Genomic DNA, 24,556 nt, shown 5'->3' with positions numbered 1-24,556 from the left:
AATATATAAAATGGATGGATGTTGTATCTGAGCAGTTTTTGTCCAGTTCGTTTAAGATGAAAAGGTCGCCTTTTAATGTGAGGAGTAGCTTCTTTTTGTCCTTCAAATGAATTGTTTTTGCTATTAAAAAAGGACATTTAAAGGTGTCACAAGCATTTCAGATTAATTTTAATGTTATTCATAACAGAAACATCTTCAAATAATTGACCTATCCAAAACATCTTGCTGAAAACTGATGCTGTGGTTTCAGAAAGCACCCAATTTGAGTTAATAAAAGTGCACTTGCTGTGAAGCTGCTGAAATATGAACTATCTTAAGGTGATCATGCAGAGTCTCAGACATTATTTCAAGGATTTCTGTGATTCAGCTGCTCAGTTTCACCTCAAAGGCTCAATTATTCTGAGCATTCATGAAATAATGAACAATGCAGGAAGGCGATAAGAACATTGACATCAAGAGTTCTATTGGGTTGTTCATATGTTTGTCTTAATCTTTTTCAAGACATTTTACGCTTCACTGAAAACCTTTTTCTGTAGTGGAAGGCCGACCGAGCACAAAGACATGAAAATGAAAAAGCGTCTGGTACATTCAGGTGTTGTAATATTGACAATTTATTTACCGTTATGCTCAGGTGTATCGGCAGAAATTTTACAACAGGAAACTTTTGAAAAAAAATTATTGAAAGACCAAACAAAAAGGATGGAGGATACAATACAATGGAATACTTTCCAGATGTTTCTTTACAAGTAAAATGCCTCGTGCTGTACAATCCACTGAAACTGGGTGAGGGCAGGATTTCGGAAATAAAACGCTCAGCCTGAAGACATCAGACAAAGAGGAACGGTGTCCAGTAACGGGAAACACAAGAGAAACTTTGAGACGCTCACTTCTCGTCCTTGCCTTTGGTTTTCCTGTACACCATTTCCCTGAAGCTGGACAGGATCTTGCTCTCCCTCTTTCTTCTCTCCTCCTGGTTGAAGGACGCCAGGGCTCTCTTTTCATCCGCGCTGTAGATTTGGTTTTCCTTTCTCAGACGCACAGCCTCCATACGACGATGTCTGCAGGGTGACATTTGAACATTTGGAAGCATTAGGGAGGAAGTAAACATTCACGTGGGAGCAGCAACCTTTTTGTTTTATCTTTTTTTGGGGGGTAAAAACAACCTTGTGCAGGAGTAAAATAACAAATTGACAGTAAGAAGAGATGAAACGACTGGATTTTGCTTTTCAATCTGCAGACAGGTAGTTTTACAGAGTCAAACATACGCCGTTTACCAGCGGCCTCCTGAAATACTTGATGGGATCAAATGATCAGAATAAACGGCACAAGTTTGTTTCCTTTTAATGAACAGGATGTAAAATAAGTCCAGTGAAGGAAGGTAAAATGTGTAGAGTACCTGAAGTAAGCTGCTATTCTTTCAAAGAGACTAAGGAAATTTAAAAGAGATCTTAAAAAGAACTTGCTCAAAGGTCTTTAAAAAAGGAGAAGGGATCAGCAAGCCACTGTTTACTACACGATTCAAGATCATGAAATGCTTTAAAATACTTTAGCTTTCAGGTTCTTTTAGGAGACAAACACATTTCTGATGCAATCAGTTTATAATCTGCTTTTTAAACACTTTAGCAGTTAGTAAGTTGTCTATTTGCTACTCAGTATGTGTGGATATAAGAGGGAGGAATCTTATTTACTCCATCGTAGTAACTGTTGCTGTATGAGTCTGATCACAGCAAAGGTAAAATTTATAGTCTGACCCCCCCAAAAAAACGTGACCGTTGGGTACCTGCTGCCGCTCATCACATAGCCAGACTTCTCAAAGTTCGCGATCTCATCGCTGGTGAGACCGATTTCTCCTCTTCTCGGGATACGTTTTCCCGCTTTCACGTACTCCGCCATGGCGGCACCTTCACCTGGCAACAGTGCGTGACCAAAACTGTAGGGAGACAAACAATGCTCCAATCAAAACATACACATAGAACAACAGACTGCACTGGAGATAAAACATCTGCAGAGGTCAGTGTTGTTACAAAGCAAACACCTCCAGGTACCATAAACCACTGTTTTCATTATCAGAGAGGCTGCTGGTTGATGTGACGAAAGTTAAATACGAGCGAGAACATCTATCCTCGTGTGGTATGTCTTGTTCTGTCACGTTTCATGAGCCGGATCAAAGAAAATGTCATTATTTTTGGCCTAAAATATATAATATGATCAATTGTAACAAATTGTTCGGTCATATCATTCTATGGCTTCCTTTCACTGCAGTTTTGATTTTCACTTGTCACCACGACACTTTATGAACTTTTCAAGTCAGCCATGTGAATAAAATGAAAGAGAAACATCCAAAGCGATGGACTCACTCCAGAGTGTAAGAAGCGTCATCCTGGGACAGATGTGTGAGTGGAGCTTCGGGGCCGACGATGTGTTCATCCATGCAGGTTTTTTCCACCCACATGACCCCATTGGGATCTTCCTCCTCCTCCTCCTCTGACTCTTCACTGCTGGAGTCACTGGACTCTTTCCGACTCTTCTTTGCCTTTTTCTTCTTGGACTTCTTGGACCTATTGCAAAAAAAAAAATAAATAAATAAAAAGATTTGTGATGTGATGTTAATAAAAATGCTGTTCAGTTGCTGCCCATTAGGACCTACTTTTTGCTCTTCTTCTTCTTTTTCTTCTTCTTAATTTCTTCTCCTGTTGCATAAAAGTGCGATAGTCATTAAAATGATTAAAAACAGGACCGTTTGCATTTCTTAAATAAATGTGATTAATCCTGACAGTATTACCATCAGAATCTGACTCCAGCTCACTATCCTCCGAATGCTTCTTGTTCTTTTTTTTCTTGGACTTCTTTTTCTTCTTTTTTTTCTTCTTCTTTTCCTCTGTTGATTACAGACAGGATTCTTTGTTAATTCAAACGCAGACCCACTCAGCGCCTCTCTGAATTATGTGTGCTCAAACACTGCATACCCTCCGAACTCGATGCCGAGGTGCTGTTTTTCTCGTCTTCTTCGACCGGTGTGAATTCATCAGAGCTGTTTGTGCGAAACGATGTAATTAAGAAAGACAGAACATTTCAGATGTTTCTCCATAGAACAACAACAACAACATATAAATAACATTTTGTTGTAACGACTGGGACTTCTGGACTTACTCTGGTTCTTTCACTCGGGGCGAATATCCCCAAACTTCAGGGCAGCCCAGCTCGCCAATCCTTTCCCTCTCCTGCAGACGTCTGGAACAGAAACTCAGACTGTTTAGTCTGCTTATTGAAAAAGATCTTGCTTTTAATAATGTGTTGTGTTCTCTACATTTCACAGCACTTAGATGAGCAGCAACGTAAAGCAGAGTAGTTTCCTTCTGTCTGGGTTTACACTTGTTTACGTAGACAGATCAAGTAAAACAGCATCCCACCTCTGGAGGAAATGCAAAATGGTGCATTTACCTGACAGATGGAAAACTATCATTTGTGATTAGAGCTGGCAGTCAAATATAATATCTTGACATCGTTTTGCATTACATCACCACAATAATCATACTGTTAGAGCGCCTGAAAGATGCTGGAAATGTTACAAGATACAACAGCAAGTCTTTTTGGGTGAGATGTGATTAATGACCAAACATTACATTGTTTGAAGATGATATTAACATATTTTATATTGACGGCTCTATAGATAAACCATCTTTGTTCAACAATATAGTTATAAGAAACTACTTCTATAAATGTTTTCCTTGGAAACAAATCGGTCAGCTGATCATCTACATCAACTGATTATTTCAAACATTCAGATGCAGTTTAACAAGGATTTTAATTTCCTGATTGGAAGTTTTCGATGTCTGTAGTAAAGGTTTAAAAGATTAGTTTGGATATTACTCATTACCTCCCACCGCCCAATAACATGCATGTCAGGTTAACTGGTGACTCTAAATTGCCCCTAAGAATGAGTGTGAGCGCGCATGGTTAAGTGTCTGCTTTGGTCTCTCGCCCAATGGCAGCTGGAACAGGATGTAGCCTAAGGATGGATGGATATTACTTTTGATCATTTTAAATAGGATGTGGGTACATTCATTTCACAGATGGCTGAGTGGTATAATGGGATTGGAAGGACTCAGTGTTTTGGGTGGTTTGATTCCACCAAGTTCTTGAACCTCTGTTTTTTTTGGACTTGAGTTTTCATACCTGGCAATAAAAGCCTCCTGTCTCTGCCGCTGGACGTCGTCCCTCTGCTGTTCGTAATAATAGTCATCTTTGAAGCTTCCGTGTTTTCCAGAAGCGTCCCGCTGCTCGTGCCAGTGGTTGTTGCTGGTGTGGTTGTGGTTGTTGCTGGTGTTGTTGTGACGCTCCCTGGATCTAGACCGGGACCTGGAGCGGCTATGACCGGGGCTTCCGATGCGGATCCGTCTGATGTTTCTCGCCTCTCTGAACCGATGCTCCCGTTCTTCACGTTCCCTCTCTCGGTTGCGCGGTTTTGGGAGTTTGGGCCCAAAGCTGTCCGGAGACAAGCTCCGATCGCGGCTGTCGTTACGGTTTCGGCTGCGGGAGCGAGTGCGGGCTCTACGGGCCCGAGGACTCCGAGGTTCCCCTCCGCCGTCAGAGCTCGAACCGCCCGACAGAGGCATATCCTCCGACCGCTGTAGACCTACTGCTAAAAGAAGAGATACTTAAAATACAAATATACCAAAGGACATATAACAAGAAGCCGTGCTTCGGATTATACGTATTTTTTTTCCTAGTACGCAAGTAATAACAGGAAGTCCTAATGCGTCCGTCTCTAAAAGGTGTCTGGACTTCTCTTTAAGCCACACGACAGTTCCGCTTGTTTAAAAAAAAAAATGTAGTTTGTAAAAAATAAAATAAGATGCAAAACACAAGCGAGAAAATTAAACTTTTAAAATGTTCCTCAGCATCAAGCCACTTTAAAATTACTATTTGAATTAATTAACTATTGTTGATTAGGGTTGCCATCCGTCCCTTTGATACTCAATGTGCCTATAATAATTGGATTTGTTCTTAGACCTTATGTATTCATATTCTCTATTTTTTTAAATAACCTATGTTCTAATCTTGTACTTGTCCACTCTGCTCATACTACGCCATGTATGTCCCTGAATGGTCCAAGACTTTAAGATAGCATGTAATGTGCAAGTCTAACTTCTGTAAGATAAATATGAAGAAGATAAATATGAACTATTTCCGGATATTGGGGCTCGTGCTGAACGATGTACCGTTATATGTTTTTATGTTTTTATGTGCAGTTATGACATGAATAATAAATAATACTTGTGTATGATATTGAAAACGACTTCCCTTATTTTATTTGCATGTAGTGCAACTACTTTAATTTTGAAGAGCAAGCTATTATGGAGATACTTCCGGTTCTGCAGCTGTGAGCAGCGGCTTCTGGTCCCTTGTTTGAAATCCGGCCAAGTTTATTAACTCGCTAGGTGGCAGTGGTCAGGGTTAGTCTTGGTTCAAGCATAAAGGTTGCAGGTAAATATTGTTCAATTTGTAAGCTCCATTTAAAGACACAAGCTCTTAGAGGCGCTTTTATCAACTTGAGTCATGTATATTTGAAGCTAGCATGCTAACAAGATGCCAAACAGAAGGCCGCGCTTCCTGTCCATTAACGAGGAAATAGCGTTAGCTTTGTTAGCAGGCTAACAGCAGAGGCTGATTGTTGTGTCAATAATATATTAATAAGCAGTAGTGGGAGATTTGTCAGAGCTGCTGAACAACTCGATAATGAACATAGACGTAGTTCAACACTTCTGTAATCATGTGAGTTTTTAATATCAGCTCGTTAGCGTTACTTTAACAAACTGACGTTTTCTTCTGTTAGCTGAGGTTATTGTTTTATTGTCTGACCGAGAATCACATTTAAATATAAAGTCACTTGTGTTTACATTCTTATTCACTGTTATGAGTGCATGCATATGAAATGGTTAAAACGTTTGAATTCATAATAATTTTTTGTATGGATAATAATCAGTTTGCCATTTTATTATTGAAGTGTGCAGTTGCAGCTTATTGAGCAGGAGAAGGCGACAAAGAGGGTTATTAAAACCGTTTATTAGTTATTATTAGTTGATGGCATATCGGTAATTGAGTATGTTGGCTGATAAAAGTCCTCAGATTTTATCTCAAAAAGGCCAGGTACAGTTTAAACATAAACATTTTGCAACTTTGTGTGTTTGAAAGAGCTACGTTAGAAACACTCCTGAGTGTGATGTAGAATAATTCATCTGCACCTGAAGATAAAGCCTGAACAACCATGGAGTTGTAGTGACTCCCATTTAAGAACTTATCTGTATACATACGAGTTATAAAGATGTAGTTTTTACTGAAGTTGGACGCTCTGGTTTGCAAACTAGTTGTCCTCCTGCAAGGATCACTGACTGTCAGAAAAGGAAAAGCAAGAAATAAAACTATCCGAAACCGACTGTGATCCAGTGGTATTTTGTATGTTGCAATGTTATAATTGAGTAAGATTTTCTTGTGAATTCGTAGGTGGGATTCATGCTTTGTTGTCCTTGATTTTTTTCATCTCTGTAGACATGCCAAGTCTCAAGCTGATTTCTGCAACCGACACACAGTATTCAACAGCTGTCCTGAAGTCGATGAATGAGCAGCGAAATCATGGATTGTTTTGTGACATCACCATCGTCATTCAAGACAAGAAATTCAAAGCTCACAAAACAATCTTGTCTGCCTCAAGTTCATATTTCCACCAGCTCTTCAGTGTCGCTGGACACGTGATCGAGTTGAACTTCATCAGGCCAGAAATCTTTGAGCAGATTCTCAACTATATCTACAGCTCCAAGATTGTCCGCGTCCGCTCTGACATGCTGGAGGAGCTCATATCTGCTGGACAAGTGCTAGGAGTGAAATTCATTGCAAACTTGGGCTCACCATTATCGCAGGTTAAAGGCCTCCCCGGTTTGTCTAAGGAGACAGAAAACAAAAGTGACACGGCTACAGAGATCATGCCAATTATCGCAGAATCCTTCTCCATATCTACAGAGGAATTCAATCAGACAAACAGACCTGCGGGGAGCGAGGAGGACTCGGACAGCGATGTTGAGTTCGTCTCAAGCACAGATGCCCAAACCCGAGCACTCAGCCAGAAAGCCTCGTGTGAAGTCATAGATCTGGAAAAAGCCGATTCAGAGGGTGGTGTGGAAAAACAAAATTTAGAAATAAATCATACAGTTGCAACACTTGAAAAAAAAGCCACGACCCCTCCAAGAACGTGTGCCGCTAAGCCTCCCGGCATCAGTTGTCCGAACCCCAGTGCAACACTCAGCAACCCTCTGCACAGTCCTGACAGCAGCGCCAATAACTCATCTTCCCCAGCCAGAGTTTTATCAGGAAGCGTTCCCACAATACCAGCCAGATCAAGCAGCTTCATCCCTGAGCCATTGAGTGCCTCCCAGTCTTCTGAGAGAAGTAACGGAGTGGGAGTCCAGAAGAAGCAAGTCTCTACTTCAACTCAGCAAGGGGATTTTAAAATAAGGCTCATGGATGTGTCTGAAATATCACCTTTTCATGCTAACATTTCCAATCCAACAGTAGCAGCAAAAAAGACGGTGACACTCGATACAGCCACAGAAATAGATTCTATTTCATCCGGTTGTAAAGTGTATGCCAATATTGGGGAAGACACTTATGACATTGTTCCAGTAAAGGACGATCCTGGAGAAGGAGGCTCTAAAGCCAATAAAGGAAAGAGATCTTTAATGGCGACACCTTTGAAACCCTTCGATAAAGCACCTTTGTCACCGAAGGCCGGACCAAACAAGAAGAAGACCAAAACAGAGCTCGAGGATCACTATGAGCTGATCATGGATGGAAAGACTTTCTACGTGTGCATCGTGTGTAAGCGGCCCTATGTGTGTCTCCCAAGCCTCCGCCGTCACTTCAACACTCACTCGTGGGAAAAGAAGTACCCATGTCACTACTGTGACAAGGTTTTCGCCCTGGCTGAATACAGAACTAAACATGAAATCCACCACACGGGAGAGAGGAGGTACCAGTGCTTGTTGTGCAATGACATGTTCATGAATTACCAGTTACTTTCCACTCACTGCAAACAAGCCCACAATCAGGATCCGAGTGGGAGGAAGGAGAAGGATGATGCTGACAACAACTTATACCGCCTGCTGCCATGCAAAACGGTGCAGATGAAGTCGTACTCGTGGGTTACTGACGGGCCGGGGGACCATGTCATATCTGAGGACGGCAGCGTGCATCACAGGGACTCTGTCCACTCTTCCGGCGAAAGCCGGATGTTGACCTGGGACGACATCTTCGTCGAGCCTGACGGTCACATGCCATCTAACTCCCACAAGCAACCGGGGTCAACCATGGACTCTCCGCCTCAAGGAGCCACAGAATTTGAGTTTGTAACACCAGAGCGTTACTAAGTAACAGTCACTGCTCCTCGGTGCCTTTTAGGTGCTCCTTTCATGTTTCCCTCTCGGTTTTATTCCACCAGTCATCTTTTAAGTTATTCTCGATGGAGTTAGCCTTAAGGTACGGATGCGTCTGCCTTTCAGCTCATTTAGATTAGTGTTGTAATTTTGTAATAATAGAGATATAATAATAGTGCACTTACTGTTAAGAGTATTGTCAGGTCCATGTAGATAAAATTGATAAAAGGCTCCAAAAAGGCTGCACTTAAATGAAGTTAAGCAAAGATGGACTTTACAGTTGCAGTCTGGAAGTGTATCGCAACCGTACCTTCGCTTCACTCGTATAACTCTCCTTCTGAAATAGTCTTTATCTATAACATCGTTGGAATACGCTATTAATAAATTAACAAAAAAAACACCTCTGTGCATTTCATGTATAATCAAGAATCCTAAATCCTTTTCCAAATTTCCAAAATAATGAGTTATTTTCTTAACTTTGCCCTCTCAACTTAAAATGTAAGTACTTATGCATAGATTCAGTGGTTCAAACTTTAATGTCCAATTTATTATCAGCCCGCAGGATTCGGATGAAGAATCTGAAGCACAAAGCAGCACATCACGAAGTGACGTTCAAATAATCTCTTGTCTTTAACATTTAGGCCACGTTGCTTAAAACAGTTTGAGGCATAAAGAAGCCCGACCGAAGCCCATTTATAAAATAAAAATGGGGTTACCTATTTATGAGCGAGAATCCTCGGATGAATATTGCTTTTATTCAACCGGGTGACTTTCTTGTTGCACTTGTGGTTCTAACACGTGTATGAAATACGAGTTATTAAATTAATATGAGGTCCATCGTCGACACAGTCCTGAATCTCTGGTTCTGAACATTTTCCGAACCAATCATGCGTACCAGTTTCAGTCTTGATTTTCTTCGAGAGAATGCCGATCATGCTGTAAAATATATTTTTTATCATTGTTTGCTTGTAGCCACACCTGAGTCTTTGTGGCAGAAATGATGTACAGTTATTAAATTTTTCAGATGCTTAAAAAACAGTCATGGCTTTACTTTTTTTTTGTGGACACCAACACGTACAAACGTAATGATAAGATTAATAATATCTGAGGATTTTAGCGTTGAAACAGGCCAAAGACTTTATTTTTTGGTAGCATTGCGGGTAAATATAGAGCTAACATGGGAGTTCAGTCTGTATCCATTTTAATAGAGCAGGATTTATTTTTCAATAAACAAATGAACAACTGTGTGTGTTGTACTGTATGTATGTTTACTTTGACGTTTTCAGATGAATCTTACGGCGGTTAAAACGTATGAAAATGTTGACATTTTCTACAAGATAGGCTTCAAATAATCTTTTACTGTTGGAACATGTCGACTTCGACCAGCATATAAACATCTGTTCTTAGTCATCATCGACACGTTTAGTCTCTTATTAGCATGAAAAAAAATCACAAATCTGCCGGCTGCTGCTCCCATTGTATGTTATTGATAACGACTCTGAACTGTTTCCACGAACAAGATGTTCTTCAGACATACATTTATGTGCTCAAAAGTTCTGTTGTTTTCACAAGTAAGTTTTTTATGTTTTTGCCCTGGAAAGTGTTCCCCTTTTGCTATCCATCCATTTTCTATACCCACTAAATCCCATTTACTTAACTTAATCCAATTGGGCGAGTACACCCTGGATGAGTTTCCAGTTCATTACAGGGCCGAGACAAACAACCATGTACGCTCCCTTCTAGGGTCAATTTAGTCACTGATTAATCTGACTTGTATCTTGTGATGGTGGGAAGAAGCCGGAGTCGCTGAGGAGAACGTGGAAACTCCACACAGAAAGGTCACAGCCAGGATTCGAACTGGGAACCCTGACTTGCAGTGATGCGAGAGTGCTTGTTCTCCTTTTTCTTCTTACAAAAATCCAACCGAACTGTAAAAACTGCACGAACCCTCTCATTTTCCACAGTTCTTCATTATAAAAGGCGTAAACTTGTACGGCACATCGGATGTAACGCAGCTCACCCAGCATGTGTTTGTCCAACAAACCTAATGACAACCCACCCAACTCTTCTTTACACAGAGCCAGAGTATCAACCCAACAGCATCATCTGAATCAGGGGGTTTCATCCTCAGTAACTCTTTCGTGTCACCCTGGAAATAAGACATGCTATGTGACTTACACAAAACAAATTTTAATGGCAAGACAAAGAAGGAGCCAAACACTTATCCGCTCCTGAGAATGTGATGTTTAAATTATAAAAAGCAGTGATTAAAGCTGACAGGAGCTGTTTTCATGGACATTGACAAAGTGTGCAATTCTGCCTCAATCCCTCCTCCTCGGCGAAGACTTCTTCTACTGTTATTGACACCTTCAATCGGTGAATCCAGCTCTAACTGTTCACATGCAACCTTGTTAGTGTGAATTCTGGCAACACATTTCAGATTTTTTTTTTTTTATGTGACATTACTACTTACAACGCGAGAAGACACATACTTACGCATGCCTGCTTTGCAGCTTTCAGTGGAAACACAATAAATAGGGTTCAGTGTCACTGATAACACCTACAGCAACTATCATACCTACAATAGTTTATTGTTAACTCTGCTCTGCTCACCGCACATCGAGGAGATGATAGATATCATGATCTGTTTGTATACCTTAGGCCTAACTGTGCTAACTGTATATCATACTGTTGTACATACATTATGATCATGTAATACCGGCTAACTTTACTTTTAATAATGTTCAGTGACACCATTGACTGCTAAAGAAGTGACTGCTTGGGCTACAGCTCTAAAATTTAGAATTCTCAAGCCATATTATATTTGGGGAAGACACCAAAGCTTTCACTGAACTCGTATTTAGCGCCACAAAGGAGTAGTGTCTCTGTTAATCTGTCCACATCCTCTCTGTGACTGTGTCCTCTGTTCTTTGAGGCAGGAAGCGTTTACAGTTTCCACTAAAGACACGTGAACGTAAAGCATGAGCTGGAAGAGAGTTTCTGTACAGGTTAAGTCCGAATGTGCAGTGTTGGAAGTACATATTCATTAAGGCAGATAGATGTGTAAACAGTCCTGACACTGAGCAGGTTGTCTCTTGATGTGTATGTGCACACACACGCACATGCACACATTGCAGACCAGAGTGTTAGTGATGCCCGGGGAACACCTGCTCCCCTCAGCTGGGCTAAGTTTGAGTTTTCTGTGGACGTTCGCCTCTTCCTCACGTCCTTTTCTTCAACACACTTCCAAAAAAATGTGAGGAAAAGCTCAGAGGAACTGAGCAAACGCCTCGCTCGGCAACAACACCTGGTGACACCGCAGGGGTTTTCTGCACCCGCAGCCGCCTTACGGGCTGTACGGTGGCGGCTTCTCGTCAGGGTGGTCGTGAGGAGGAGAGTAGCGAGGAGGAATCATAGTGGGCCACAGGTGGCTGGTTCCAGACTGGGAGTCATCTGACAGGCCTGAGGAGTCAGGAAACATGTAGGAGCCCTGCAGGAAACAGCAAAGCATTGATTAGAGTTATTTCTGTTTTCTGGATATCAACTGTCAGTATTAAATATTTAAAGAAATATATATATATCTCTATATATATAGAGATATATGAATATATAGTTTATATATATATAATATATATAGTTTACTTAAATCCCATGAAAATAATCAATATATCCAACTAACAACTATTCTCCGTCACAGCTTATAATTGCGCCACGTAGCTCTACTGTTACGAGGTAACATGTTCCATTACAGTAAGTACAATCACTGTTTTTTATGATGAATCAATCCCACATCCACAAACTTACTGATACAAATCTGTTACTGAAAATCAAATTTTAGGTGCAGAATATTGATTATGATATGTCACGCTGAGCCAGAACAAATTACGATGCTGTTCTCATGCAGGTTTGATGCGGCCCTGTACCTGCACATCGTAGGCCGTGTAAGGCGGCAGGCAGGGGGCAGCGCTGCGATACGGGTTGAGGGAAGTGGTGGGCCGAGGGGGCTCGGGGCGGACCGAAGCAGCGATGGCCTCTGGTTCAGATGAGCTCTCTGAGGCAAGAGAGGGTGTCTGATGGAGAAGTAAAGCAAGTTAGTCTTAAACCTCATACCTCACTCCTTAAGAATGGCTTCTTGACAGCCACCCTTCCATGGAGACCATTTCTGATGAAGTCTCAGCGAACAGTAGATAGATCAACTGAAGGTCTTTGCTGGATTTTTTTTCTTGTTTCCTGAGTACGTCACTTTCAGATGCTTTTCATCTGCTGCCACTTGTCCAGTTTCCTCAAATTTTGAAAGACACACTGTTAGGAGGGTTTCCCCGGCAGCCGTTCTGATGTCATCAGGACCAAGAGTAAAAAAAGATGTGACTGGAAGCAGTAGTCTTTAGTGGAGAGTATTCTTTAATACTGTTTCACCATATGGTTTCTATAAGGAAAGTCCAAACATACTGGTAATATTTTTTCTATAAACCTACTGGTGCCATAAATCATAATGTTGACCCTTCAAAAGTCATGCAGCATCAATCAGGTCTGGCTTATTCCAAAACATACTATCACACACAGCACACCATGCTGAGATATATGATAGATACTTTTTTGCCTATTTTACCTCTTTGGGAATTACCTCGGTGGTGCAAAAATACTATTTTATGTCTGTCAAACTGCATTATCTTTGGCCTTCTACATAGATTGTCACGTTCATGGGGTTTTCCCTATGTTTTTGGTTTTGTGTTTTTATCATGCGTAGTCATGTCTTAGTTTAAGTCCATGTTTAGTTAAGTTTTGCCATTGTTTTTCCCTCACTTCCCATGCCAGGTCATTAGTTTCACTCACATCACCTGTTTTCATTGTCCCCAGCTGCACTCATTCACCAATCACCCAGTTCAGTATTTAGTTTCCAGGTTTCCCCTTTCATTTTGTGAATTTCTTCTCCCTTCATGCCATGCCACGCCACGACATCAAAGCTAAGTGCTTTTGTTCATGCCATTTCTAGTCTTTTGTTTTTTCTGGTCACAGTCACATTCATGTTTTTGTCCCCACAGTCTAGTTTTTTCATCCGGCTCAGCCGCGCCTTTTGTTAACCTTGTTTTTTGTGAATAAACCAAGTTTTCTTTCTACCTCTGTAGTCCGCATCCATGTGCTGCCACCCCATAACTGACATAGATGCAGCGAAAAATGGGAACAAATTATTTGCTGTTTACAGTTTCTTTGTTAAGTTCTATGTTTTGTCTGGACGTAACACTTCAGTTAGCTGCTTTTTTTATGCTACATTGTACCATAAGTCAGTGTAAGTGACTTCACAAACAAAATACACATTTATTATACGTCAGGTACAAAAACTGGACTGAAAATGAGTGAAAACTTTGAAGGAGCCTCAGCAAGTCTGGAGAACTATTGCTTAACACCACCTTAAAGATGAAGTCTGGTTCCTTGGAGAGAAACTATAAAGAAATGAGTGATGGATCAAGACTTTCACAGTATTTAATCTACCCAGGCTATTAAACACCAGATGATTAAAAAGACATTAACATGTAGCGAACCACCACTATCAGCTAAGGGATTAATGCATCATCAAAGCTCTCGTTTGACAAATCTGTCACAGTAAATTTTGTGGGTGAATACAGCACATACCATGTCTTTGAAGCCTCCGAGGACAGCAGCAGTAATGATGCCCAGAAAGAGGGCCACGATGTTGAGGATGGTAGCGGACCACAACAGGTGGTAGAGGTGCACCACGTCCTGGCAGCTTTTCACCTCTGTGTACTCGTGGTAGCCTCCCATAAGCTCAGCACGGCTAGGCCAGTGAGTGGAACAGAGAGGGAAACAGCCTACAGTCAAGCCACAAAAGTCACTGACAGAGTTAAGTAGTTTTTAACAATGCACCTACTTCAACCAAATCAACAGGAAGCAGTGAAAGATGTGTAGCAGCTTTTGATTTATGGTTGATTAGTTTAGAGAGTTTCACTGAGCCACTGAAAAGAGCAGGGAAACTGAGATGAGGACATGGATGAATGTTTGTTCAAGCAGGACATGCAGAGAAGCCTACAGCACATTTCTATGATGGTTTTTAGGCAAAAGTCGACATCTAGATGAAAAGATAATGTACTCATCAATAATGGCGATTATTGGTCTAAAAAGAGGGACCTACTTCCAAATCATGGATGATTTCCTAAACTTTTTCAAAACATCTTTATTCTGAAGTCCCATAAGAGGATGTTCTCTGAAACAAAGGTCAAAAAGAAAAGAAACATTCTTGTTCTAATACAATCAAGGCTGCAATGCAAATTAATCTCCCACTCAAATGACACAAAGGTACACGTCAAAGAATTCAAACAATCAAAGCAACACTGAGAAGCGAGTAGCCACTGATTCAGAGCTCCGCCGGGCGCCCGGCTACTCAGCGTACTCACTTCCCGCAGTTGTAGAGGTCGCAGCAGTAACAGGTGTTGCTCTTCACGCGCAGGTTGCAGGACGTGCGCGATGTCTGACACGGCACCTGAAGGTCACAAATTATTTCATGTCTCTTCCCTTCGCGGTTCCTACACAGTTCGTTACTATACAAGTAATGGCCACACCGACAGAGAGAGTACTGAGGCCGAATTCAGCATTTAATGTGTGAAAACTGAGTGAATGTTTCATGTTTCTTACGTCCCGCTCAGATGCAGTCTCACTGAAGTGATACTCACAGCGGCCAGCGTACAGAGGCCTGAGGTCCTGCAAGGCAATAAGTGACACCACTAATTTATCTACGAAAAAAACGACATCAGAAGAATAAAGAAATAACTAAGCTGCTTTAGTCTAACACACAGCAACTAATTCAGGACTTTACAAAGAAAAGTGTGAGAATTATATCAATTTGAAAGGCCTCTGGGACAGTTTACTGTTCACCATTCAATATTACTGATAAGGTTGATCTGTTGTTGCAAATTAAAAGCCGAATTGTCTCACTTGATATGATGCTGACATGTAATTCTATAATACGTAACTGACAGGGCGAGCTCGGTCACTGGTATTCCAGCACATGACTCGTTGGGTCACAGCTGAACTTCTATTTCTATTTCTACTTTGGATGGCCAACAAGTAGGGGCAGAGATCACATCTTCTGGCTTTTATGGTATATTTAGATTTTTAAAATGTCTAAAAAAAAAAAACAAGCCTGGAAAGACAATTTTTTTTTTCTTATCTGTAAAATGTTATAAAGTTTTGCTTCACTGAATTTTTATTTCTGTTAGTAACATAAAAATGAATGTTTGTAACGACCCATTCTAACAAATATAACAGGAAATATCATACAATACATGGAAGTTGGATGTTGCTATAGTTTCTATAATAATAATTCATTTATCAATATTTCTCATCAATATATCATAATCATAATAATAAAGGTTGCTCCTGTCTGAAGCAGTTAGTCAGCGGTTGAGTTCGCTGTGAGACCTTTATGAAGTCATAAACACCCCATATAAAGACGTTCACAACCCAAATTCCCAAAAACGTTTGAACACTTTGTAAAACGTAGACAGAAAGCAAAGATTTGCCAAGCTCATGAACCGACGTTTCACTCACAATAGAACATAGAAGACATCAAACATTGAAAGTGAGACATTTAATGATTTCATGAAAAATCTTAGTTCATCTAATAATTATAATATAAGTTGATGGCAGCAACATGTGTCAGAAATGTTGGGACAGGTCCATGTTTCCGCTGTAGCATCCTGTCTTCTTTTAACAGTAAACATCTGGGAACTGAGGAGACCAGCTGCTGAACCGTTGGGAGAGGAATGATGTCCCATTTTTGTCTCATATAGGACTCGAGCTGCAAAAGAGTTCTGGGTCATCTTTGTTATATTTAAAATGTTTTCAGCTGGTGAAAGGTCAGTCCAGCACCAGGACTCTTCTTCTATGAAGCCGTGCTGTTGTAATAGATGCAGTATGTGATTTAGCATTAACATGCTGAATTATTCAAGGCTTTTTCTGAAAAGGATGTTATCAGGATGGAAGCATGTGTTGCTCTTAATCCTGTAAATACAATTCAGCCCGGATTTTTCCTATCCAGATGTGCAAGTTTCCACTTTCATAGACACTAATGCAGCCCCGTACCATCAGAGATGCAGGCTTTTGAACTGAGAGCTGATAACAGCCAGTCTGTTATGGTGGTCCCTTATTAGTCCAGAGGATGTGACATCCATAATTTGACAAGTACATAATAAGTACATAAGCATTTCAAATTTTGATTTATCTGACCACAGAACAGTTTTGCCTCAGTCTATTTTAAATGAGCTTTGGCCCAGAGAGGACAGCAGTGTTTCTGGGTCATGTTCACATGTGGCTTCTTCTTTTCTTGACGGAGCTTTAACCTGTGGATGGTACAGTGAACTGTGTTCACAGTCAATGATTTCTGGAAGTGTTCCTGAGTCCATGCAGTCATTTCCAGGACAGAACCAGGTCTGTTTGTAATGCAGAGCTGCCTGAAGATAACAAGCATCCAATACTTCAGCCGTGTCCTTTCCACACAGAGATGTCTCCAGATTCTTCCAGTCATTTCACATGTCACCAGTTCCAACATTTTTCTCCAGCGACTACGTTTTAGTTACCCATAACAACTTTTATGAAACATGAGTTTGTTTTAACGAGCTGCAGAAATCAGGACTGTGTGTACATTTGATTCTGAGAAAATCAAGACAATATTGTGTATTGTGGCACCAATAATGTGGTTTAGTTTGACAAAGTAAAACAAAAAGCAGACATTTAGATCAACAAAAACAAAAAGTCTAAACTAGGTCATTGCATCACATTGATGCTCCTAATTTTCTCTCATTCAACAGTGCGTCAGTGTACAAATATGGCTTGAAACTAAAATTTCCACTTCACTGGCACCACTGGCAAATAAAAAGCTACTAATGGCAATCTCCCTTTTCAGTCCGCCATAAGCTATTTTAGCATAATTGTTTTTACAGTGCATTAGTGGTTGCTCATTGTTTTTCTACTTTGCATCACAGAGAATGACTTTCCTCTATCACTGAATATATTTGATCCACTGAGAGGGGTGCGGCAGCTGCTGCAGCCAGAAAGTACACCCTCTCTCAATTCTAAGGTTTTACATATCAGGACTTACCAGGTTTTAAGATGAGGTAATGCACACCAACACATATCACACCATGTCAATGAAAACAATCAACCAAAATGCAGAAGCAGTTTGCAGATGTGAATTAAAAAGGTAGCACTTTCTTTACCACATAACTGTATCCGAGCCACGTCCACTTGTTGCAGAGCACGTTAAGTCTCTGGGGTTTGCACTGAATACGACGTTTTCATAAGCTGAAGCATTAGCGTTATCTGAGTTTTTATCTCTAAAATGAAGTAAAAGCTTTTGTGATACTTACAATGTGCCTCGCTGCAAAAACTCCGTCAACGATAGCGCAACAGAAGGCGGCCACCACTCCGAAGCTGATAAACACGATGGATGCCACTAACTGCGGAAGAAAACAGAGGAGCACCAGCTTCATGACTCCACATCACTCTTTGGTATTTCAGTTTCTATTGAAGACTAAACATTCTCCATTTTGACTTTCTCACACCTTTGGCTCTGGGAGGCTTTAATTTCACCTAAATACACCCAACATGAATACACAAGACACGCAACACTAATGTATACAAACGTGCACATGTGGTAATGAATGACAGGAAAGTGGGGTCGGTAGTTAGTAGATGTCGGTCATGGCAGTGGAAGTGTTGTAGTCTGTTAACTGCCAGCATTGTAATCAACTCTTTACAGGCGCTAGCACCCTGAAACCAGCGCCACTCACTCAAGCAACTCTCCACCTGTCACTCATGGTGAAACGTAACAAGTCTTCAGTTACGCCCCATCCTGTCCGCAGCCGCCTCACTTTGCAGGGTAGCAACACCAGTGACATCACACGTCGAGAAGCTAGATGGTAACACGGACCGCAAGAGTCAGTGAAAAAGGCTGAAAGCTGATTTCTACATGCTTTGGTTCTCTTTACACATCACAAACCGATCTAAGTTGATTCTATGTTTTAGAGAAAAAAAGAGCACTGGTATGTCCTCAGTTTTTTAAGGTCAATATGTTTTCAGAAAAGAGACATTTTATTCTCAGATAAATGCATTTGCCTTTGTACAAAGCCTGTAATTAATCTTATGTGATAAAAAAAAATCTGATTTGATTTCTTTCATCGCCCTTTGTGGAAAACACTTTGGGTTTAACTTGAGTTCTTTTAAGTATGTTATATGAATAAAAAGTGACTTGACTTTTCTTCTTACTCGTATCATTTGATTTTTGTTGTATGCGCTTTGCAATCTCAAAGCTCAGTCTGAGCTAACGATAACTTTTTCTATGCTTTGTAATGTTTTTAGACCTGGCAAATCTGAATTAAAGGCACAGGAGATGGTAAACCTCTCTGCTCGGAGGCAAATAAAGGGGAATTTTGTGGGGTGAGCCTTTCAATGGTTAGGTTTTGAGGTGTTTTTTAATTTAATGATCAACAGACTGGTGTTGGGCCCCTAAATCAACATCAATCAAATGTATCATCTTAATGTTTAAGAATAAGAAATGCGCCTCATTATTGTACCGATTATCATAATTATGCTTTCACTAAACTCTAAAGTCTTCAAGTGGTCATTTATAATCTGATGCTAACATGCATCTCAGCAGTTATGCTTTAAGCAGAGTTACTTGTTGGTCAAGTAATGTAAAAAACCTGACTAACAGCTGTTTGACTTGCAAAAACTTTTTCTGCTTTTATTCCCTTTGTTCATACCCAGTTTCTTCAATTTGAAAGTTTGACTGCTGTAAAGACTCTTAGCTATCATGCATCAAAAATTCAAAGGCAGCAACAATTTGCATGTTAAATAGTCCTGAAAACAGTTGTGAGAGTGAGTTCTAACGTCATTTTTTCCTCTGCTTCTAAGGAGAAGATGTAAACAGTCAAACTGTAAATAACATCATCACATTTTATGGCGCTTGCAATAACATTTTAAATCAGTATGATGTAGCATGCCATAGCTCAGTCTGCAGTATCACTGACTGGAATTCCTGCTGCATTATGGGAAAAAGGTGTCACGGCACAAACACATTCTTCATTTCGGCTCTGACAGAACCACACCGGCACCTCCCACCTGCTTCAATCATTTGCTGTTTCCTTCCACCACATTCTAGCGCAGACATCTGTCCTCCTCCACTTACACCCTATTTCTATTTCTGGTCGCATCCCCCACCCGGCCCCTCCCCCCTCAATGTCCAGGATACATGCTCCGATACACAACACAAACATCCTCAGGCCAACCGGGACTCACGGCCCGGGTTGGGTCTACCGCTCATTGCCACATTTACAACATAATCAAGCTGTGCAGGCTGTCGAAGCGTAACTGGGACTGATATGCAATTTAATAACAGCGATCTGTGACTATAGGGACAAGAGGACAACAAGCACCGAAAGGGATCTCAATGCACAAAAGTAATATAAATCCTCTTACCATCTGCCTCTTGTTCTCTATCAAATGAGCGCCAATAATTCCCAGAAAGGAGCCAAAGCCCAGCTGAAAAGAGGAAAATGAGCTGTTAGGGCATTTATCTAATATAACTATTAGGCTTTGATTTCACAGCACACCGTTGTCAAGCTCTGAGGGACCTTCATTAAGTAGTTGTTATTAATAAATAATCCCACGTTATAATTAATGTAATGTCCTACTTAACAGTTTGCCTGTCTCTGTGAATTTGGCCTACGTTTGAAATATCTGAACTTTGAATGCGAGGAACCTGATGTAACAGATGCACAGTGGCAGGGCAGCTCTTTAGGTAAGGCAGAGTGCTAAAAAAGCTGAGTACTGTGAGGAAAACAAATGAGTGGACTCTTCACCTCACTCAACGTGAGTCTAATGACAGCGATGCTAAATAATGAATGTGGGGAAAATACCACCCCTCAGGGAGCTTCAGAGATGAGGTCCATCGCTGTCCAGGAGTGGGCAGAGCTCACTGGAAACACGCTTACTTCACTGAGGCTTGACTCATTCCGAACGGGCCTGCTGTGTTGTGTCTGTCGCTGCTACCTGCAGGTGTGAATGAGCACTCACGATGACTCCGGGGTAGTAGCCTCCCACAGTGATGTTCTGCGTCCTGGTGGTCGCTGCCAGGCCGAAGATGAGGATGAGCAGAGATACAATGAGCAGCATCACTGTTACGATTATGGATTTCCTCTTCCTCCTCTTAAAAGAACCTAGAAGTGCAAGAAAATAAGTGAACATTATTGCCGGCATCATACTGTGACGTGAGCAGCGCAGTGATTTAATTAGAACATGATCCCGCTGCTAAGAATTAACCACAAGCACTGATGTAGTGGGAAGTCAGGAAACACATTCGTGACTCAATCATCATTACTGTGGCTCCATCCCTTTGACCATTAATGTGAACCTTTTTGAGGTGTCTCGGAGGAAGTTTTAAAAACAGCCAAAAATTGCAGCTAATGGACTGTATTGTTTGTGCAGTTATACAAGACGAATGGAAAGAAAACGACTTTTCCCAACAGCATAAAATGACTCAACTTCTGTGACGCTAACTTGTTGAAATTATAATATTAACGATTATTCCAACATATTAACATATCCAGCAAGGCCCTATTATTGTCACAGAAATCTTCACAGATTCGCACATATTGTACAACTCTCACAATGAAACTGAATTAGAAAACATGTGAAACTTCAGAGTTCCTCTAAAAACAAATTACTTTGTTACTAATGATGAAAATATGATTAAATCTGATGTTTTTACTTTTATATTATCATTGGTGGTATCGGTAGTTATGAAAACCTGTGCTTTAAGGCCTAGTTATGCAACAAAGAAGTTGAACTTGGGGAACCACAGATGCGCAGTTGTTTTTATCGTAGCACCTGTTTGGAAGACATGATTCATTCATGCACAATAAACTGCTGTTTACGGGAAGAGGCAGCTGCACATGCATCCTACACATTAAGTCAGTGTAGTCACGATAACTTGGCATGTAAGTCTTGAAGTACAGTAAGTCTTCAGGAATAGTTCCTCAGGCTTCTTGAAGGACATTTCAAAGCTCTTCTTCTTTCTGAAGGACATCACTTTCAGATACTGCTCATCTGCTGTAGATAAGTTTTTTTTAGGCCTGACACTTCTTCTTCTGTCCTCCACTTGTCCCGTTTCCTCAAATTTTCAGGGACGCACTGCACACCATGCTGAGATGTGCCAAGTTTTCAGCTTTGAGAATCACCTTGTTGGTGCAAAAATACCATTTTATATTCAGCCAAACTGAGTTATCTTTGGCGTTTTTGTAGATGCAAAGAAAGAAATGGCAACAAAGTGCCTAAAGATACAATATGAAATTGGTTCTTTGCTAAGTTTTATGTTATGTGTGGACACAACACTGGTTCATGTGAGGTACAGCACGAGTTAAAAAAGCAACAAACATCCAGAGGAAAACTTCTTCAGAAAGAACTATTGGTCAACAAAGACTGCATTGAAGCCTCCTAGAAGCTAAACATGAAGAGATAAGGACTTATGCACAGTACTGTAGATAAGTACTGATTTCAGACATGAGCTGTAGCTCAGGAGGAGGAACAATGGGAGGGTTGGTGGTTTCATTCCCAGCTTCTCTGTATCCCTCCGGTTCACAGGTGTGCGAATGGGGAAAAGAGGAAACCTGTTACGCTTTATGGACTTAAGACGTGCCGTATGAGTGAACGGGTGAATGTGGCTTGTAGTATAAAAGTGCTTTGGGTAGTCAACAAGACTAGAAGACTGCTAAAATAAATACAAACCATAAACCAACTTAATCCCTTTCTCTCATGCACTTGTTTCAGTAATAGCCCTGCTTGCATCTTTCTGTGCAACAACACAACATCAGCTCTCCTCCATCAATCTTATTTCCTCCTAGTAAGGTTTATTGTGTCATCATACCCGTTTAAGACCTCACAGATCAGCTAATTCAACTCTGCACTCTGTTTTATGAACAACTGGAGGCCAAAGACGCACTTGAGTGCTAATGAATACTGATGCGCAAATGTGGAGGTCAACAAGAAAAGGCACTCTGCTTCTGTAAACTTAAAGATTCAGTGTCACAATGTGGACAGGGGCGAAGCTCACAAGCTGTGGGACTAGTGATCCACAAAACATTACCAGCATGCAGAGCTGAGGGATATATTCGAACAATTATACAGTGATTATACTTTCAGTGGTCTACATTGCTACTCTAAAGGCGGTTTTCTTTGCTGCTTATGTAACAACAACACTTGTTTTTGCATCATTAAATTAGTGATGAACACTTCGGTTTTAACATTGTGATACCTCACATCTGAGGGACCATTTCATCCACTGTGAAATAAAAAAAAGTAAGATGTCTGAAGCTCATTTCAACTGTGATTTAATAATGTAATTTAAAAGGTTTCAATCAGCAATGTTCTACCCGCTCTGGACTATACAAAATACAGCCGCTGTCCTTCCCGTACATTACTGGATCGTTGAATTGATTTCCCTTTCAAGGTAGCTGCCAAACATCTTGCCAAAAACCTGTGCGGCAGGAGACATCAGAGCCAAACATAGAGACTGATGTGGTTGCTCAGCGCCGCCGCACCTGCAGTGACGCGCTGCGGCCTGGACCAGAAAAAAACACAAACCCGCCTGGTGATGCAACGAGTGTTTTATCTCATTTTATAAGGGGGGAGATGCCGTCAGTGTATTCGATAACATCTGTGAATGAACGCTATTGCTGGCATTAGTTTTTACAAACCATTAATACGCGCCTTACAGTATCCCCGCATTGCAAATTTGTCCAATTAGCGTTTTATTTCATTGACGAAAACCTGCTGCAGACACGCTGGTGACCTTGCTCACACCTACCCATGCTTGTTTCAGAGAGAGTCAGCCCGCTGGATTGAAGGCTGTGAGGAGGGGGAGGCATGCTGGTTGGACGATGTGTTCCTCTGCGATCCTCTTGCAAATTAAAAAAAAAAAAAAAAAAAAAAAAATCAACAATCACGACACAGTGTAAATGAGCGATATAAATCTGAGAGCTAACGGGAGACAATCGTAATCCAACGCCAACGATGTGTTGACTTGCTGTGGCATTCTCTGACAGACAGCACCGCTGAGCCCGAGTCCGTCTCATTCACATCCCCGCGGCGGCTGAGGCGTCTGTCGGTCTCCGTCCTCACGGTGTGTCGGTGTTGGACAGCAGGTTGCTGGTGCTGCTGCTGGCTGTATGTGCGCATGTCACACACACAGCCTACTCTAAAAACAGAGTATTCTGGCAGCCGGTACTCCTACTCCTATTGAAGCGGTGTAACGATACCATGTCCCCCCACGTCCCTGCACGTAACAATCGCATTTCTCTCACTTTCCGTTGCAAACATGTCACCTATTATAGGTATATTATTATAGTATAATACTGTCCACCGCCATTTTTAATATAGTGTTAATACAATAACTATGACCTATACGTTCAAAGCAACAGGATGGATGATTTTTTGAACCAGTTGAAAAATGTTACATTTGGAAATTAAATGATTACTGTAGAGTCTCAATACTTCATAGAAAAAATAGTTAACCCAATTAGTTGATAAAAATTGAAAAGTAACGGTAATATTGTGACAGATCACACGCTTACATTTAAGGCGCATATTTAAAAGCAGGTGTAAACTATTGTTTTTGGGGGGTATTTTTCGCACTTTCTTTAATTAAAAGATATACATATCAATGTTAAAGTAGTTTTCGTAGATTTGGAGCTACTCTGCATTGTTTGGGAGAAAGTCGGAGGCTCGGATGGAGAGCCGTAGGCTATATAGAGATATATACATCTCACGGCTCTGCTCGGGTGGAGCCTCTAGCGCCATCTACCGGTACAAATACAAAGTTACGTTCAGGGCAAGCGGACGTGGAAATGAATTATTCCTCGCCGTTATGCTGCATTCACGTGTCTTAAAGACTCTTGTGAAACAGGTTTTGTGTCGCCAAACTAGCTTACTGACTATACGACATTCAGTGTCTTGTATGTGTGTCTTAATTTGTGGCTGATGTTATTTAGACATGTAGGCTATGTGAGGAAAAAAACTTTAGATAAAATGCAGCGTTTTGATGCTGTTAATTACAGTTACAA

At 41.0% G+C, this 24,556-nt stretch overlaps 3 protein-coding genes across 5 annotated transcripts; 1 reads left to right on the top strand and 2 right to left on the bottom strand.

Moving 5' to 3' along the window:
• Positions 1 to 593: 593 nt before the first annotated feature.
• On the bottom strand, positions 594 to 4,785 carry nkap (NFKB activating protein). The gene is made up of 8 exons (XM_075481740.1): positions 4,177 to 4,785; positions 3,151 to 3,231; positions 2,967 to 3,031; positions 2,783 to 2,878; positions 2,648 to 2,690; positions 2,358 to 2,558; positions 1,781 to 1,930; positions 594 to 1,058 (listed from the first exon to the last, which is right to left on the bottom strand). The coding sequence occupies exons 1-8, from the start codon at positions 4,614 to 4,616 to the stop codon at positions 884 to 886; spliced, it is 1,251 nt and encodes a 416-aa protein (XP_075337855.1). The 5' UTR covers positions 4,617 to 4,785; the 3' UTR covers positions 594 to 883.
• Positions 4,786 to 5,365: 580 nt separating this feature from the next.
• Positions 5,366 to 9,669, top strand: zbtb33 (zinc finger and BTB domain containing 33). The gene is made up of 2 exons (XM_075481736.1): positions 5,366 to 5,487; positions 6,550 to 9,669. Exon 2 carries the CDS (start codon positions 6,552 to 6,554, stop codon positions 8,418 to 8,420), a length of 1,869 nt encoding a protein of 622 aa, XP_075337851.1. The 5' UTR covers positions 5,366 to 5,487; positions 6,550 to 6,551; the 3' UTR covers positions 8,421 to 9,669.
• Positions 9,670 to 10,600: 931 nt separating this feature from the next.
• On the bottom strand, positions 10,601 to 23,678 carry tmem255a (transmembrane protein 255A). Of its 3 annotated transcripts, none has more exons than XM_075481737.1 (10): positions 23,302 to 23,678; positions 20,490 to 20,656; positions 19,917 to 19,979; positions 17,807 to 17,896; positions 15,075 to 15,140; positions 14,837 to 14,922; positions 14,575 to 14,646; positions 14,058 to 14,220; positions 12,350 to 12,496; positions 10,601 to 11,916 (listed from the first exon to the last, which is right to left on the bottom strand). In XM_075481737.1, exons 1-10 carry the CDS (start codon positions 23,567 to 23,569, stop codon positions 11,773 to 11,775), a joined length of 1,266 nt encoding a protein of 421 aa, XP_075337852.1. In that variant the 5' UTR covers positions 23,570 to 23,678; the 3' UTR covers positions 10,601 to 11,772. The 3 variants fall into 3 exon arrangements, with proteins under 3 accessions (XP_075337852.1, XP_075337853.1, XP_075337854.1); XM_075481738.1 differs by having other exon boundaries at positions 20,514 to 20,656; XM_075481739.1 differs by lacking the exon at positions 14,575 to 14,646.
• Positions 23,679 to 24,556: the final 878 nt, after the last annotated feature.

The sequence above is a fragment of the Odontesthes bonariensis genome, chromosome 13 (assembly GCF_027942865.1).
Source record: "Odontesthes bonariensis isolate fOdoBon6 chromosome 13, fOdoBon6.hap1, whole genome shotgun sequence".
In the NCBI taxonomy this organism is placed as follows: domain Eukaryota; kingdom Metazoa; phylum Chordata; class Actinopteri; order Atheriniformes; family Atherinopsidae; genus Odontesthes; species Odontesthes bonariensis.
The sequence above is the reverse complement of the archived record's forward strand: the minus strand, read 5'-3'. Positions and strand labels throughout refer to the sequence as shown.